Source organism: Mchenga conophoros, linkage group LG12, assembly GCF_057382185.1.
Source record: "Mchenga conophoros isolate Kocher_MC1m ecotype Shallow Benthic linkage group LG12, M_conophoros_male_GT1.1, whole genome shotgun sequence".
Taxonomy (NCBI): Eukaryota; Metazoa; Chordata; class Actinopteri; order Cichliformes; family Cichlidae; genus Mchenga; species Mchenga conophoros.
The window spans coordinates 16169467-16188094 of record NC_140537.1 but is presented as its reverse complement, the minus strand read 5'-3'; the positions used below and the strand labels follow the sequence as shown (position 1 = coordinate 16188094).

Genomic DNA, 18628 nt, shown 5'->3' with positions numbered 1-18628 from the left:
CCATCTAATCATGGGGTCTTTCCAGAGGTGAAATAGAAGTGTAATGAGATGTAAAGGTATCGATTGAGATCTTCTTGATACCAGTGAGTCGCTGGTGCAGAGCGTAATTTCATTAGCTTCCTGGAGTTACAGTGCACCTGTGTGCATTTTCATAGTGTGGCCAGTGGCTTGAGCATCATTTGCCACAATGCCAGACTCATTGCCTGCACTCTAATAGACACTGACAACACATTTAGGGAGCCATCTGTAGATCCCATGTTAAAGTCTTTCCAAGTGTGCGTGCATGACTATGAGTTTAAGAGACTGATTAGTCTCATCTGTGCTCCTGTGTAGAGGCTTGAAAAAGTCAAATGGCGTATGTGAAATGTGTGACCTTCTGACAACATGATTTACAGAAAGAACTGCTCATACTGACAAAAGGGAAAGAATATCTGAAGGCAGAGAGGGCAGCTAGATCTACAGCTGTTAAGGGTGTGTTTGGGTGCGTGTCTAATTTCAACCAATCTGGCTTTTTGTCCATTATACCCTGTAGTTATCATTAGTGGGTTGAAGAATTCCCCTACAATCACTCCCTGACACACACACACACACATGACTCTTGGTCAAATTCCTTCAGGACTACAATGAAAGATAATGTGGTAGATGAACGATGATTATAGCTTCTGCTCTCTCTTCCACCCAGCATCTTTTTGTCAATCACTAATCTTACAGCAGCCTCTCACTGGCATGCTGCCCCTTCATCCTTTGCCCACTGCCTCATCCCTCGTCACTCCCTCCAATTACATCCCCAAGGTGACCCCGTGCATATGAGCTACCTGCTATGGCTGGGAAACTGCTGCTCAGAAGCTGAGCTACATATCCTCTGAGACAATGCAAGGCTGCTTTAATCTCAGCAATCCCACAGAGAGTCATCAATAAATGTGAGCGAAAGTAAACAGGCAGCTTTTCCTTTTTCTCACCTCATACACTGAAAGACGCTCTTGAGTACTTACTGGGAGCAAACAACTTTAGCACAGTGGTAGACACAGTTTCAATATTTTTGCTCTTCCACTCAAGGCATAAATTCACCCATCTGTTGTGGATTCCAGCTGTCTTTTGACAAGAATAGAGGAACTAAGAAAAGACGCATTAATGACAAGAAGAGGGAGACAAGTGGAGGCAGGGATTGAGAGAAAAGGCGGCAGGAAAGAGGAAGCGTGCGTGAAGCAAATGGAAGCCAGAAGGAGCGAGATGTTGTGTTGGCAAATTGAAGATTGATATGTGAAATTAAAGAGGAACAGGCAGGATTCTTGCATCTTCAGAGGTGCTATGCTGCATACCCTGAGGATCAGAAAACAGCTCTTCATACTCCAGCGAGCTGAGCTGATTGCAAAACATTCATCTTCATTTAACAGGCAAAGATCCTGCTGACACTGGCCAAACACACAATCACGGGTTTCTGAATCGTCTTCTGCGGCTCATGCAATAACAATGGTAAAAGTTCAAGTCTGACAAAACTCTGCTAATGGTTTCATCTGGATGAATTTTAACCATAAATTATTTACATGTATATTTCTTTCTTTCTGGGAGAAACCATAAACCAATAGCTTTCAGTACAGCGAGAAACAGAGGAACGAGGGAAATAAGTTTCTCTACTCATGAAATTTTAAACTGATAAACTGCCCTGCTGATAATGAACCAAGGAATTGTCTCCCTCTGTTTGTGCCTCAAACTCTCTGCATACCTCATTTCCCATTTGCTATATAGCCAAACCATTTTCCCCCCTGCCTCATCCCTCCCTACATCCCCTCCTCTTTCCCTCCATCTGTCCCTACCATGTTCCCTCCCACTTGCTCTCTCCCTCTCCCTCATGGTCTATTTAAGTCGCTCGTTTGCTCTCATTTTCCTCCTACTCTTTCTTAGTATCTCTTGTCAGGACTGTGGAGGAACAAAGCTTATACAAAGCTTGGACATACTCTGAGAGCCAAGTGGGCTGGGGTGTGTGTGTGTGTGTGTGGGGGGGGGGGTGCAGTAATCACACCAATCACACAACATTAACCCAACTGACACAGTCAGTGTCTAGTCCCATCATCCCGTTACAATGCAATGATCTGCTGGGAATCCCAGGGTTCTGCCATTCATGTGGATGTTACTGTGGGATGTGATGTCCAAAGCACTGTTGGTTCACCTAGACTTCATAAGGCAGGTGGTTTTAATGTTCATCTGATAGAGAATTTAATATAATACATAAGAAAATAATGACACTGATGATAAAAAGATTAATGATACAGAACAGCAATAATAAGTAAAAAATATGTAGTTGGCAGTTTAATATAAACTCTTTTTTGTGCTTCAGCCTTAAATCTCTTCTGGTTGGTGCCATGAAAGCAAGAAACACCACTTTATGGGTGGCTCAGCACTATGTCCTGTCATGTGTTCATGTCACTAAAGTCACAGGTGTGAGATATTTATCATCAACCAAGATCAACAACAGAAAAAAAAATGCATAAATAAACAATTAAAGCATTTGATGTATTTCCCACATTTAAGTGCCCTTAAGAGCTATTTTGCAGTTATTTATGGTTATGCTACAGTTTCTCTCAGAGCTTACCAGCTCTACTATTACTGCAGAGTGCTACATGCAGGACAGGGAGGAAGAGAAAACGGGTGATAGCGGTTATAACTGATGAGCATTTGTTAGCTTGATATAAATGCCTGAAAGGCTTCCTAATTCATCTGAAATGCTGGACAGATGTTGACCAATCCCAAATGTCTCTAAGTCTTATAGGAAATAAGTCCCCCAGAAAACCACCCAGCAGACAGGCCTGACCCTCATTTTATTTCAAAGGCAGAGATTAATTCTGTCCAGTTATTCTGTCCAGAATAATGACATTTTAAAAAGCCTGTGGGTTGTAAAGCACTAACAGCAGTGTGAGTTACAATAAAGATAAATTTGGGAAGTCTGAGGTGAATCCTTTCATGCAACTACACTGCAGTGATATATATTAAGGACCCCCCACCTATCTAAATCTTGTTCTTCACCAAGACACGTTAAAAAGTGAGATATGGCTTGACGTCTGTCAATGCATTTATTATGCACTCACCAGCAAACTTCATTAGCTACACCTGTTCAACTGCTCATTAATGCTAATAGCTAATCAGCCAATGCCAGCAGTTTAATGCATGTAGACATATAGATATGGTCAAAATAACCTGCTGAAGTTCAAACTCAGGTTTGGAATGGGAAGAATGATGATTTAAGTGACTTTGAACATGGTATGGTTGTTAGTGCAAGATAGGCTGGCCTGAGTGTTTCAGAAACTGCTGATCTACTGGGATTTTCCCACACCTCCATCTCTAGGGTTTACAGACAAGGGTGTGAGAAAGAGAAAATATCCAGTGAGCAGATGTTCTCTGAGCAAAACTGACATGTTGATCAGAGGTCAGAGATAATGGCCAGACTGCTTTGACCTGATAGGAAGTCAAGGATCACTCAAAGATCACTTGCAACAACCAAGGTATGCAGAATCGGAATGCACAAGTGAAGAAGGGCCCACAGTAGCAGAAGACCACACATGTGCCACTCCTGTCAGTTAAGAACAGGAAATGGAAACAGGAAACACGAAACCAGGGATCCACCCTGCCTTGTATAGATCACACAGATGCTGGTGGCCTGAGGGTATGGGGGATATTTTCTCAGCATACGTTTGGCTTCTTAGTACCAACTGAGCTTTGTTCAAACACCACAGTCAGCCTGAGTGTTGTTGCTGACCACATGCATCCCTTTATGGCCAAAGTGTACCTTTCTGATGGCTACTTCTAGCATTATGAGGTGCCATGCTATAAGGCCCAAAAAACTTTAAACTGGTCTCTTGAACATGATAGTGAGTTCACTGCATTCAAATGGCTTCTACATATCCCACATCTGCAGCAACAGTGAGATGCCATCATCTCAACGTGGACCAGAAAGTCCACTTTCGAGTTGAGTCCACGCTGAGGCATCCTCCCAGCAGATTGTTGAATCTATGTCATGAAGATTTAAAACAGGTCTGAAAGCAAAAGCGTATCCAACCCAATACAAACAAGACGCAACTTAGGCTACGTTCACACTGCAGGTCTTAATGCTCAATTCCGATTTTTTGATCAAATCCGATTTTTTTTACTGCTCGTTCACACTACAAATAAAATGCGACAGCAAACGTGCTCTAGTGTGAACGCTCAAAGCGGCCCGCATGCGCAAAAGAAGATGTCACACACAACGCGCTCTGTTTAGACCCAGAGCAACAGTATTGTTTGACTGATGGCCCTTAATATAAAGACTTCGGACTTCACGTTTCCCAATTTTTGCTTTAAGTTGTTTTGTTATTTACATAATAATGTAAATAACCTAATAATGATCCTTATTGCTGTTTTAGAGAGGAGCGGTGCTTCAAAGGATAGCTGCAGATTTCTGTCAGAATCTGCAGATTAAACAGTACAAATAAAATGTTTACGTTGTCTTCCCAACAGTTTCACTGACATCTACGCTGGATGGCCAGGAAGCGTTCGCGATGTCGTATCGGGCGCTTCTCCGGCGCTGATAATTGGCTTCAGTCTTGTGTCGGTGACGTAAAAGACGGATTTAATGCAACTTGACCGTTCAAACAGCAGTCGCTTTCTAAAACATTGGATATGTATCGGATTCAGTACCACATACGAAAGTGACCCAGATCGGATTTGAAAATATCGGATTTGCGCCGTTCACACTGTCATAGCATGATCAGATATGGGTCGCATAGGGTCAAAAAAATCGGATTTGATGCGCTTTCGCCTGCAGTGTGAACGTAGCCTAAAGGAAGTGGCTGGTGAGTGTATGCAATAAATTTCATGTGAGAGCAATTTACATCTAACTCAAAAGGTGCATATTAGTCACCGATTAACTTTACCCCTAAACTACCTTGTCTTCATTCCACCGTGGCAAAAATGTCTTGAAAAAGTGTGTACTTTAGGCCCTCTTCATGCAGTGTAAAAAACATTAAGTGCAATAAACAAAAGAGAGCCAACAAGAAAATGACTGAAGCACAAACTGTCCACATAAATAAACCAACATGCTGGAAATAAGGTAAAGCAAAATAAGACACAGCCTTTCTTTGGTCTTCCTGTTTCTCTTCACTAGACCTCTTCAGTACACACACACACAGCCAGTCACCTGCGGTCTAGATCTTTTCTACTTGGGTGTCTCTGCCACAGAGTCAAAAATCAAAGCAAAGGCCTTCTGACAGAGAGCCATATAGACTCACAATTGTTCTTTGTCTTTCTCTTCCACACTTGCCCCTTTCAGACCAGTGCAAAGACTCAGGATTAACTCGCTACTGCTTCGGATATGACGACAAGCTTGTTGTGTGATCTGACTACTCCCGTGGGTGTTGGATACTACCTAATTCTATGGGTGCTGAATAATCACCGTAATACCACATTATATTATACTTAGTGCACTTGGTAAATAGTAATTGTAATAGTTTGTGGTTCTGCAGAGTTCACATACAGACAGATCTTTAAGGAGAGATGTACCACAGCTTTCTATCTTTCTATCGTTATCAAGTGAGTGGTTTTTGTGCAGTTTGCATATGGCTAGAAAAGAAAATTTGAGTTTCAAATATTTCCTTAGAAAAGTGAACGGTTTCTATCACATTTCAAGCCTGCTTACAGAACAAATACCTGGGTGTGCATCATCAGAAGTTAGTGGGGGTGGTTTCTTCTTATGTAGCTGCTCTTGGAAAAACCTGGATCCTTCTAATGGTTGTCAAAACACCTTTTTATTGATATATACTGAGGTGTCAAAACTCATTATTAAAGGTACAATAAAGTTAAGAGTTTTCAGTCTATACTCAAAGCATCACATAAGAAGCAGGTTAGTGGAAAAGCTGGATGTATAGCTGGAGGTATATTACTGAGCTGCAGATCGGTTGTGTTTGGCAGAGCTCAAAACACACAACACAATAATTATACTGTATTTGTAAAACACATGGTGAAGAAAAGCCCGGAGAGCTAAAAATACACTTTAGGTTAGTGGTTACAGCAAGTGAACGTGAACTATTACGATGTCTTTATAGGCAGCTGGGCAGAAATAGGGAAGCATCTGTTCTGTCATATACTCGTGAAGAAAGCAGCTGAAAAATGCAGCCTGAAATGTATTCTACAGAGACATGCTGTGAGCGCGAGTGGAGGGGAAGCTCATGTGATGCCTATTAGTTTGGCAAGTTAGGAGGGTGGTAAAATCATCACAGTAAGAGAAACAGAAAGGTAATAGGCAGCAGAGAGATAACCATATCCATTTCTCTCCTTTCAAAAAAACACCTTTGATACTCTCTGTATGGCAGATGGGCTACAAAAACGACACTTTTATGAGAGATGCAGAAATTGCTGGGAAATACAAAAGTCAACTTTTTTAATCAAACTTTTATGTCCTTAATAAATGTTGAATTGCACTGTTAAGATTACAAGCCAAGGATGATTATGTCTTTCGGTTTAGTTTTTTCTTCCATTAAGCCTAAAGATGCATCAGTTACACGCACAGGTTTACACAGAAGGTTTATTACCCCTGCATCTGATGACGACCAATTGGTTGCATTTCAAATTGTGTTTTATATATTTTTGTCCAGATATCATCAAACTCATTAAAGCTCAAGTTGGATAAAAGTGAACCAAAATAAATGTTTATTTATAGGTTCTTAAGTTCAGAGAGTGAAACAAGTAAAAAAAAAAGAATTCTCCTGGACTTGCCCCAAGCCAACAAGCAGGAAACAAAAATCTATAACTTAGATCTTGTGTAGGGTCTCTTTCCTAATCTTCCTTTTATTAGCTCATAAATATTTTCTATCTAAGTGACACAGAGAAACTTATGGATGTGTGTATATCAAACAGGACTGGAATGTTCTGCTAAACCCAAATGCTGTTATAACTTGACTGCAGGTGATTCAGAAACTCTGCAGTCAAGTGTTTAAAGACAGAACACTTTAAGACCTTACTTTGGTTGCCTGTCAGTTTCTGTATTATTTTAAAATTCTTTAACTTGGTTTAAAGAAATTCGTGGAATTGCTTCAGTATTTATGGCTCGTATACTTAGTCTGAAGCAGTATGACTCTTAATGTCCTCTGGCACAAGTCCTTCAGTTGTTCCAAAGTGCAGAAGAAAAACCTTCAGCGAGACAGCTTTTAGCCTATTTTTTTTTGCCCCAAGCCAGTGTGCCAGAGGATCTGAGAGCAGCTGGAAGTCTTTAAAAAACAAAAGTACCTCTTTATGCTGGCTTTTTAGTGTGGTTTATAGAAATTACTTACCTCATTCAATTTGCTTATTTAATTTTATTTATATATATATTTAGAATTATTAGAATTATTATTATTAATTATTTCTGGTAATATATTTTTTATTTTTTTTACCTTGAAATCCTTTAATTCACATTTTCAGTTATTTTTATATTCACTTTATGATTTTTTTTTATTTTTTTATTTTTTTATTGAGGGATTGTTTTATTGTGTGTGAGAGCATAAATAAAATTAATTATTCTTGTGCTCTTATTTTCTTTCATTCTTTTATTAGATTGGTTTCAAGCTTTAATTACTAGTTTGTCAATAACCTGTGAAATGCTTTGATCTGGACTAACCTGTGCATCTGGTGAACTGACAGCTGCTATATAAATGTTTAAGTCATCCAGTAGTGTGGAGATCACAATGACTGTCCTGTTTGTGGACTGACAGCACTGCAAAGATGCCCTTTTTATAACAGTTTTGTGAGTTCGGGGAGAGGCTGCGTTGGATTATCTGGGCCTTACAGTTGCTCCTGCTGAATGATTCACATGTCATTGTTCTGCTTTTGTATACTATGTTCAGAGGATCTATTAATTTGAGGATCAGTCAGCCACTGGAACCCCATTGAGAGTGTAATCAATCCACTTACACGCTGCACAGCCATGACCAAAGCTGAGCTGCCTGCAAAAATGCTACATGTATACTATGTGTGTGCATGTACTATATCTATAGATTTTGACTTAATGTAATTATTACACTGACTGAATCACAAAATATGTGTTGGATTCAAGCTCAAGCATTTTACTAAAGTAAAGAAAAGTGTGTGTGTGCATGATACTGATTACAAATTAAAAGGCAAAATGCCACGATCTGCCAGCAGTCCCAAAAATCACTGATCTGGCAAACACTCCCTTCCTTACAAAGCATCTAGTGAACTATGTTTAAACCAAATTGGGGCAAAAGCAACCAAGTAGCAAATGACTTAGTACTGCTGCTGGGTGTTTTTGTATCAGAGTGAATATATTGCAGTGTTATGCTGTAAAGTGAGTGTAAGGTTGTGCAGGAGTGCATGTAGATTGGGTGTAACATTGTGGTACACTTTTACTTGCAGCATGTCTTATCAAACCTGCAAAACTGCAAGCCTTGCCACAATTGCATATATGTGAGTGGGTAGCTCATACCAAATATCGATTTTCCATCTCATTAGAATTTTATATTGCATACCGTACAATTTGCACATGTTTCAATAAATCATTGCACCATTTTCCCATTTTCCTGGAAAAGAAAAAAGACATAAGCAGTGGCTCAAGCCTTTTGCCCTGTACTGTATAATATTTGATTTCAATACAAAACTGAAGTGAAATTACTTAGTCTGAGCAATAACTCTCACCTGTCTGTCTTCAGTAAGATTTAAATAGCTTTAGAAATAAATGTTGAGGAAGTAAATGTCAGATTTTTTAAAAATGTTTTTTACTGGATATAACTAAAAAAATAAAAACAGAAACCATTAGACAGAGCATAAACATATAACTACAACTAACACAACACTACACTATACCAGCTGCCTTGCTTTACTGACCTCCTCATTTATGATCCAGTCTTTTGAACACATTTGCAATTTATTAACAAAACATTCTGGTTAATTTGTGCGTTTTGGCTTAAAATAACTTTTTAAAGTTAAGCTGATGTTCTCAGGAACAGGATGCACAGTTGAGTTGGACCACTACAGAGTCCTTGGGTATAGCAGTGTATGTAATAGGCTGCCCAGTGGTGTCATTTCTTTTCATTAGGAACATTTAGGTTGGGTTTTTCAGGAACATTCAATAATGTTCACTGTTAACACATTTCAGAAAGTTATGCAAATTTTCTCTATTTTTGCTAAAGAATTGAGCAGTGCAAATGACTTTTCATTAGTAGATGTGTAGACATAATTATATACAGATACACACAGATAGACATTCCTACTCCACAGACAGTATTTAACAGCATTAATAAGACCTTTGCGTCATGTGACTGCTCTCAAAGGGACTGGGACTCCTTCCCAGGAGTAAAGGATGTGTGTGACTGCATTCCTTCACAAGACATTTGTTCTGGTGGAATGCTTTAAAAGGGGGCACAGATTCTCAAGTTGAAGGCCATTTGGTCCTGAAAGTCATCTGAATACATTTACATTGACTTGACATTACATGATTTACATACATAAAAGATGGAGAAATAAGTGCTTCAGTTTCAAGATGTAAACATTTCATTAGACAAATCCATATTTGTTCATTTTGGGGCATCTTTACAGAGGTGAATAGTGATAACTATGTTATAAATTGTTTAATAGTGTATCTGAATGTTGTGTGTTTCTGTGTCAGGTTGCTTGTGCTTTAATGTATCATGTATATTTTGTTCATCAGCTTGCATTTCCTCCATCTGCACATATGCATTTGCAGCTCTGCATCAATGTGTTTACCACAATGTATATGTGCAAATGCATAAGGAGTGTTTGAGAAGGAGTGACTCACCAGTTCCTTCTTCTTCATGCACTCCATGAGAATGATGAACAGATGTTGAGCCTGTGAGCGGCTGTAGGTGAAAGTCTTCTGAATGGTCACCAGCAACTGGTCTCTTAGAGACTCATTAATTATGCTGCAGAGGCAGAAAGGTGTGGAAAAAGAAAAGAGAGTATCAAGAACGGGGCCAGAGTGACAGGAAAACAGGCAAATTATATCAGAAGGTTAAACCAAGGCTGACTGGAACTCTTAGCTACCAAATCTCTTGAGTCTTTGTTGAAATACAAATTCTCACATTTGTGTTTTATTAAAGCAAGTTTCATTTTTTTCCCCAAGTTTCTGCATACAAACTCACATAAATATTCAAAGATATTTTGATCTAAAACAATCCCTTGACATCTACAGTGCATCCAATTTTTTCATACGCTATTCATGCTTGCCGTTCCACTCCTGTAAAATGTGTACATGTGAGTGCCTACCCTCCCTCCTCTGAGTATTTATGTCCGAAGGCCAAGATGTCAGAGGCTCTGCCGCTGCCATCGCACACCACCACAGGAACTGGAGGAGTGTCCCTGAGGTACTCCAGCACTATAGAGATCACATTAGGACCCCCTTCTACGATCAGTGCCACCACTGGCACACCCTGACCGATACCTACACGTGAAAACAAGTGGCAGCAGGAGAAACAGGAGGGTAAAGAGTGAAAGAATAAAAGAACAAAACAGAAATATAGCTACAAGCAGCCATAGGCAGCCAAGCAGTTCAGCTTAGCTATGAACTCCATGTAAATATGTACAGTATAATTATAGTTAAAGCGCTGTAAGCACTGATTTGGTAGTCAAATGAGGCTTTCAAGAAAAAAAAAACTTCAGGCAACAATATATATATATTCAGTTTAGTGTCAGCACATAAAAACAATGTTTGATATATGATCACGCTTCCTGTTTGGTTTCCTTTTTCGACGGTTTCAAAATCTAATAACCATGTGATATGCTTTCTGACTATAATCTGTACGGTGACCCTGAGAGGTCAAAAGCACTGCAACTTCAGAAAACACCCAGAAATAGAAAAAAGCTGCAAAAGCACATAAAACACAATGGGAGTTGAATGAAACAAAATCTCACAAAGTACAATGGAAAAAATAATTTTTAGGGTGATGTTAATGTGACTGTGGAAGTGACAGAAACCAAAGCATGTGAAGGACTGCACTGAGTCAAGCTTAAAGGAAAAAAAGACTCATATATCAATGAAGACTCAGCCCTGGAACCTCTGGTACCAGAACTATTTTTAAGGCTAATACCAACACATGCTGCAATTTCTTTGTGCTTCCTCAAATAGGGTCTTTTTGCCTTTAAACCATTTTAAACCATTTAGTTTAACTATCGGTGTGTATTATCTGGCTTCATGGATAGATAAAGCTGGGTATCATTTGAATACCAGTGTGGATGTATGCTATGCCTTCTAATGATAATGCCTAGAGGAAAAAGAAAACATCCATCCATCCATCCATCCATTCGCTTCCGCTTGTCCTTTTCAGGGTCGCGGGGGGCGCTGGAGCCTATCCCAGCTGTCATAGGGCGAGAGGCGGGGTACACCCTGGACAGGTCGCCAGTCTGTCGCAGGGTGCATTTTTGAAATGAGTAAACATTAATTTTATTTTTGTTCTTTTTTTTATTTTTTTATTAACAATATGATGAATATGTTTATAGTATATATATAAAAGAAAACATGTAAACTGTAATCAGAACTGGTCCCAGCATGGAACCCTGTGGAACTCCATAATTAACCTTAGTGTGTGAAGAGGATTCTCCATTTGAAAGAACCACTTGGAGTCTGTTAGATAGATCTACCAAGTTTGGCACTGGCAGAGGACAAAAGCTGTCTTGCTTCTTAGACAGCTTGGCTGGGAAAAGCTTTTAAAAAACAAAAATCCATATTATAACTTTTATGTGATTTGGTATGAAGATCATGTGTTCCCAGTTTGATAAGACTGAATTCAGTTAAATTCTTTATGAAAACCAATATGGCAGACATTCACACCATATTATGCTTTGAGCTTTAGCTGGATGATCCCCCGACAGTTCCTCATTTTCACAGTCTCAGCTCTGTGCAGTAACACACCTCCATGTTTGACCTGATACTTGAGCACTCGCGGTCCAGAAATGGAAGTTATTGAAAGGAATCGGGGAACTATCTAAAAATCAATTTTCTAAACTTCTCTACAATACAGATACTCTGGCAGAAGAACACAAAAGAGGAAGAAGAAGATGAGAAAAGGTAGAAATGGTTGCCTCTGATGCACTGCCTGGCCCTCAAAAAGGACAAAAAAGTAAAGAGGGAAAGAAGATGGGTATTGAACAGAGGAAAAATCTAAAAATAAATAGGCTTCACTACTTGTGTAAACCTGGATCTATAATTGGAAAAAGTGTTCTAAATTTAATACTTGTGATGCCACATGACTATTTTCATGTCACTTTGTAATCATGGGAGAGAAGTTGACAAAAAAGCAGCTGAACCAAAAATATCCATCCCACTTAGTGCTTTGTGTTCCTTGCCACACATACAGGGAGTGCAGAATTATTAGGCAAATGAGTATTTTGTCCACATCATCCTCTTCATGCATGTTGTCTTACTCCAAGCTGTATAGGCTCGAAAGCCTACTACCAATTAAGCATATTAGGTGATGTGCATCTCTGTAATGAGAAGGGGTGTGGTCTAATGACATCAACACCCTATATCAGGTGTGCATAATTATTAGGCAACTTCCTTTCCTTTGGCAAAATGGGTCAAAAGAAGGACTTGACAGGCTCAGAAAAGTCAAAAATAGTGAGATATCTTGCAGAGGGATGCAGCAGTCTCAAAATTGCAAAGCTTCTGAAGCGTGATCATCGAACAATCAAGCGTTTCATTCAAAATAGTCAACAGGGTCGCAAGAAGCGTGTGGAAAAACCAAGGCGCAAAATAACTGCCCATGAACTGAGAAAAGTCAAGCATGCAGCTGCCAAGATGCCACTTGCCACCAGTTTGGCTATATTTCAGAGCTGCAACATCACTGGAGTGCCCAAAAGCACAAGGTGTGCAATACTCAGAGACATGGCCAAGGTAAGAAAGGCTGAAAGACGACCACCACTGAACAAGACACACAAGCTGAAACGTCAAGACTGGGCCAAGAAATATCTCAAGACTGGTTTTTCTAAGGTTTTATGGACTGATGAAATGAGAGTGAGTCTTGATGGGCCAGATGGATGGGCCCGTGGCTGGATTGGTAAAGGGCAGAGAGCTCCAGTCCGACTCAGACGCCAGCAAGTGGAGTACTGGTTTGGGCTGGTATCATCAAAGATGAGCTTGTGGGGCCTTTTTGGGTTGAGGATGGAGTCAAGCTCAACTCCCAGTCCTACTGCCAGTTTCTGGAAGACACCTTCTTCAAGCAGTGGTACAGGAAGAAGTCTGCATCCTTCAAGAAAAACATGATTTTCATGCAGGACAATGCTCCATCACACACGTCCAAGTACTCCACAGCGTGGCTGCCAAGAAAGGGTATAAAAGAAGAAAAACTAATGACATGGCCTCCTTGTTCACCTGATCTGAACCCCATTGAGAACCTGTGGTCCATCATCAAATGTGAGATTTACAAGGAGGGAAAACAGTACACCTCTCTGAACAGTGTCTGGGAGGCTGTGGTTGCTGCTGCACGCAATGTTGATGGTGAACAGATCAAAACACTGACAGAATCCATGGATGGCAGGCTTTTGAGTGTCCTTGCAAAGAAAGGTGGCTATATTGGTCGCTGATTTGTTTTTGTTTTGTTTTTGAATGTCAGAAATGTATATTTGTGAATGTGGAGATGTTATATTGGTTTCACTGGTAAAAATAAATAATTGAAATGGGTATATATTTGTTTTTTGCTAAGTTGCCTAATAATTATGCACAGTAATAGTCACCTGCACACACAGATATCCCCCTAAAATAGCTAAAACTAAAAACAAACTACTTCCAAAAACATTCAGCTTTGATATTAATGAGTTTTTTGGGTTCATTGAGAACATGGTTGTTGTTCAATAATAAAATTATTCCTCAAAAATACAACTTGCCTAATAATTCTGCACTCCCTGTAGAGAGAGAGAGAGAGCGAGAGAGACAGGTGCAGTGTGTGTGTGTGAGAGAGAGAGAAAGAAACAGAGGAAGTGGTTTAGTGATCCCTGTTCTCACAACAGAGATCTTTGTCTCTTAATCATGGCTTTTCAGGGTAATATTTCATAATTTGCAGGTGTGTTTTCTATATGCAGTGAGACATATGGGAGAACACTGTAAAAACTGCAGTTAAATTTGTAAATTTATGTAAAAGTTATATCACAAAAGTCTCAGAGAAATTTACTACTTTTGTCTGTTCCTCTCTTTAATTCTTATGGTTTCCTCCCCATTTCATAGTCGACCACAGAACATCCCCCCTTAAACCACTATAAAACCCTATAAACCCCAGAGTCTCATTCTCTCTTACTCCCTTATATTCTTTCCCCTTTTAGTGGTCTAAGTCCAATCCACGTCCCAAGCCCCCTTCCTCTCCTCTGTGTCTCACATCCTCTCTTCCTAAAGTTCTTTCAGTTGCCACTCCGGTCTCATCCTCTTCCTCCCGTTCTGCTCCATGCGGTTGTGTTTTATGGCGGCTGTTTAGACCCTTCTAATTCAAAAGCTGTGTAACTGCTTGATCCTACCCGCCCAGCATCCTCACCCTGCTCTGCATAATTCACAGAGGAAAGAGCATGGTCTGTCTCTCAAACAAGCAGGCAGACAGGCACATACAAATGCATGCGCACATGGGGCATGCACACACTCTCGCAAACACAAGAGCAAGTGCATATTCAGAAGTCGACCCACCATCACGCTTTGCCTCACACAGCCTTGTATGGCCTTACAACAGGGACAGTTACATAAAGAGAATATTTTCGGGTCCTTGCCTACTTCAAAGAGGTACAACGTCACTGTACCACAACACATCTCATGACCATACATCAATAGAGCAGAGAGAGGAGCAGACTAATGGCTTCCTTGTTACATTTGATTCTTCCATTTTTTTTAATGCCAATTTCTGTTGTTATCTGTGTGTGTGTGTGTGTGTGTGTGTGTGTGTGTGTGTGTGTGTGTGTGTGTGTGTGTGTGTGTGTGTGTGTGTGTGGTGTGCACGCAAGTGTCAGATCATGCATTGATATTGATGACTGCTGAGCTTTGGAGGCAACGCTGCACCCTCTAAAGTACATTATTGTTCAACTGAAACCCACCAAGGAGCAGATGAGGAGGGAAAAGCACAGCTGTGTCATGGCTAATTGGTAGGAGGAAATTCTGCCTGTGTGCACACAACCACACACAACCACTCACACAAATAGAGTCACAAAGACAGACAAACCACAAATTCTCTTTTGGCTAACTAGCCTAAAGTCGATGGAACATTTTAGGATGACTTTTGGCCTCTGATTTACAGTATTTCTTTTCTTTTTTCTCCTACTTTCTTTAAAAAAAAAATAGGATCAAACTTTAGAGTATTTATTGCTTTGGCATTGTTTTTTTGTTTTTTTTTAAATTAACAGTCTTTTAGTACTGGGTTTGTCCTCTCAAAATAAGTCATTGTGGAAAACTGTATTTTTCACATATTGTTAAAATGAAGAGGGTAAATTCTAATGTGCTGATGATGCATGATGTGCTTTCTGTAAATTGTGGTCCTGGTTAAAGTAAAAAAAGAATAATAAAGCAGGACACGGTCTGGAGTGACCCTACCTTATGACTGACAACCATATGAGCATGTGTCTCTCATTTTCTCAGTGACATCAATCCCCTGCTTGTCAGTAACCCATGACTGATATCATAGCAGCACCTTTCAAATAGAGTCAGTAGGAAGGAAATCTCGTTTAAGTACCTGGAACAGTTGCTGAGATTTAATCCCATTTTCTGTTCAGCGGCTTGGTTTTGATTGGCTCTGATGGCCAAATCCATCTTCCTCTTAAGCTCATCTGTGTCAGTTCTGGGTGGGACCTTCCATGATATTTCCAGAATCACATAGATATTGTTTAATTTAAAAAAAAATTACTTACTACAGTCTCCAGGTTATCAAATGGAACAAAACAGCACGTGTTTCCTCTAAGATTATACTCTTAGAAATGATGTGTTTAAAAAATGTGTTGGTTCATGTGTCACACATTTTCTGTGAATTTGAACACAACTTGTGAAAAATCAAAAAGAAGAAAAGTTACAAATGTAATTTGAAATTTTCACATGTATCCAATCTTTTGTCCCTGAGTTTATGCAGAAAATCCATTAAAATTGAACATATTATGCGCTGCATTTTTACAAGTGTTCTAAGTATTTTTTAAAACACAGATTTCACCTAATGTTTGACATGGACTTTGAATAAAGGCATAAAAAGTCAGTGATAACATAGTCTGACAACCATCTATTAGCTTGTGAAAAAAAACTTTGTTATAAAAAACAAAAACAAAATTGGTTTGTAAAACACATCTATTCAGAGTGTACCTTTTTCTTCCAGTCCTAAAGTAGCTTACAACCCATCCGGGCATGGAGCCACCATTCCTGCTATTATACCTCCAATTGCTATGCCTTACAGAGTAACTTTGTTTCCTGCAAGATCTGTTATCTTACGTAGAAAAAATGGTTTTCGATGCATTAATACACAGGATTGGGAGGTATGAATCAGGCATCTGAGAAGATTCTTTAAAGCTGGGGTGAGGGAACTCCAGGCCTCAAGAGCCAGTGTCCTGCAGGTTTTAGGTGTGCCCATGAGCCAACACAGCTGATTTAAATGGCTAAATTACCTCCTCAATCTGTCATGAAGTTCTCCAGAGGCCGGGTAATGAACTAGTCATTTCAGTCAGGTGTGTTGACCCAGAGTGATATCTAAAACCTGCAGGACACTGGCCCTTGAGGCCTGGAGTTCCCCACCCCTGCTTTAAAGCATGTTGCCAGAGAGGCTGTTTCTAATGTCAGTGAAAAGCAGTATTGACATTACCTCGTTGTTTTTCTATAATATTTCTCTGTCTGTGGATATCATCTATATTAATGTGGTTGAAATTGAATCCTTAAATTTAGAAATGCTAATGCTCTGCTGAGATACAGTGATTGTACTTTTTAAATGCAATCCTTTGATTGTTAAATACGGCTGTATAAATGCATCATGTGTGCTCTCTCACTCAGTTGATGATCATCAGCGGAGTCATGTGTGGAGTTATTTCAGCTCCGCAAAAAGCCAAGACACGGCATGTGACACATGTGAAAAGGCCACAAACAGAATATGATGATGAGTTTATGATGAAGTGAACTGAAGGAGGAGGAGAGGGACAAGTGCTGCTAGGGTGAGACAAACGTAGATTGTGGAGTCCTTAGATGCTGCGTGCACGATCCAGGTACAGAGACAAATGTGGAGGTGTTGGCAACATGTAGCACTGTTGCTGAATTTTAGAAAGTGACTTATATCTAGGCTTAGGTTTTTGTGTCTATGTTTAAATGATGGGAATTCCCTGAATCCTTAAATGCAGTAAACTATCCTAAAATTGAAGTGGGACCCTAAAAAACCACATAACGTCTTGACAGAAACTACTGTTTGTTTCTTTCAGAACTGCTTTAACTCTTTGTGGCATAGATCTGACAAGGAGCAGGAGACACACATCTGACATTTTGGTCCATACTGACATGCTGCAGACTTGTCAGCTGCACATCCATGACGTGACTCTCCCGTTTCACCACATCCCAAAGGTTCTCTATCGGATTGAGATCTGGTGATTGTGGATGCCATTTGAGTAGAGTGAACTTGCTGTCATGTTCACAAAACCAGACATGATTTGAGTTTTATGACATGCTGCATTATTCTGCTGGAAGCAGCTATCTGAAGATGGGTACACATAAAGCCTCATAAAGGAACAATATCCAGGTAAGATGTGGTGTTTAAATGATAAGGGTCAAGAAATGGCCAAGAAAATATTCCCTACATCATTACACCACCACGAGCATGAACCACTAATAAAACAAAGCAGGATAAATCCCTGTTTTTGTGTTGTTAATGGCAAATTCTGACCCTACTAATCATATCTATTATCTATTCAGACCAAACAATGTTTTTCTAATTGTCTATTGTTCAGTTTTGGTAAGCCTGTATCAATTGTAACCTCAGTTTCCTGTTCTTAGCTGACTGTGTGGTTTTCTGCTACTGTGTGCCAACTGCTTCGAGGTTCGACTTTTATGCATACCTTGATTGTAACAAATTGTTATCTGGGTTATTGTTGCTATATACAGAGAGCTGGAGATTTTGAACTCCAGAGATGGATGTGTGGGAAAATCCCAGTAGATATGCAGTGTCTGAATACTCAGCCTGAACTGTTGATGGATCCAGATGGATCCACCCAGATGTTGCAGCAGAAACTGAGGCTCATGTCTTTTTAGCTGTCTGTTGTTCAGTTCTGTAACTGTAGCAAGTTTTATATCAACAATATTACAAGCTTTTGTCTTTTTTAATTGGACTTTGATGTTGACGATAGTTAAACAGTGAAGTTATTCAATCCTATTTATATATATCATATAATATAAATATACACATAATATATTCCCCCTTTGTACTGTCTGTTTCAAAGTACTGACTGTATCCATGCACACTTCACACACGCTAATATCAGATAACAAAGAGTAAAAATCCCCAGTCTCTCTTTGGCTCCCATGTCTCTCATATATCAAATATAATTTTAATCCACTGCCCACACCTTACTTTTCAAGAGCGAGACTACTCTGAAAGAGTGTGAAAAAAGTAGAAGTAGCCAAAAAAAGGGGGGAGGGAGTCCAACGCTGTAATTTTCTATATATATATCCAGT

At 39.6% G+C, this 18628-nt stretch overlaps 1 protein-coding gene across 8 annotated transcripts in view; it reads right to left on the bottom strand.

Moving 5' to 3' along the window:
* The window catches only part of trpm3 (transient receptor potential cation channel, subfamily M, member 3), a 145926-nt gene that overhangs the window by 34471 nt on the left and 92827 nt on the right, over positions 1-18628 (bottom strand). For all 8 annotated transcript variants that reach the window (XM_085294039.1, XM_085294042.1, XM_085294044.1 and 5 more), the window contains exons 7-8: positions 10243-10417; positions 9776-9899 (exon numbers count right to left, since the gene is read on the bottom strand). In XM_085294039.1, coding sequence (XP_085150165.1) covers positions 9776-9899; positions 10243-10417 — 299 coding nt within the window. The remainder of the gene's footprint in view (positions 1-9775; positions 9900-10242; positions 10418-18628) is intronic.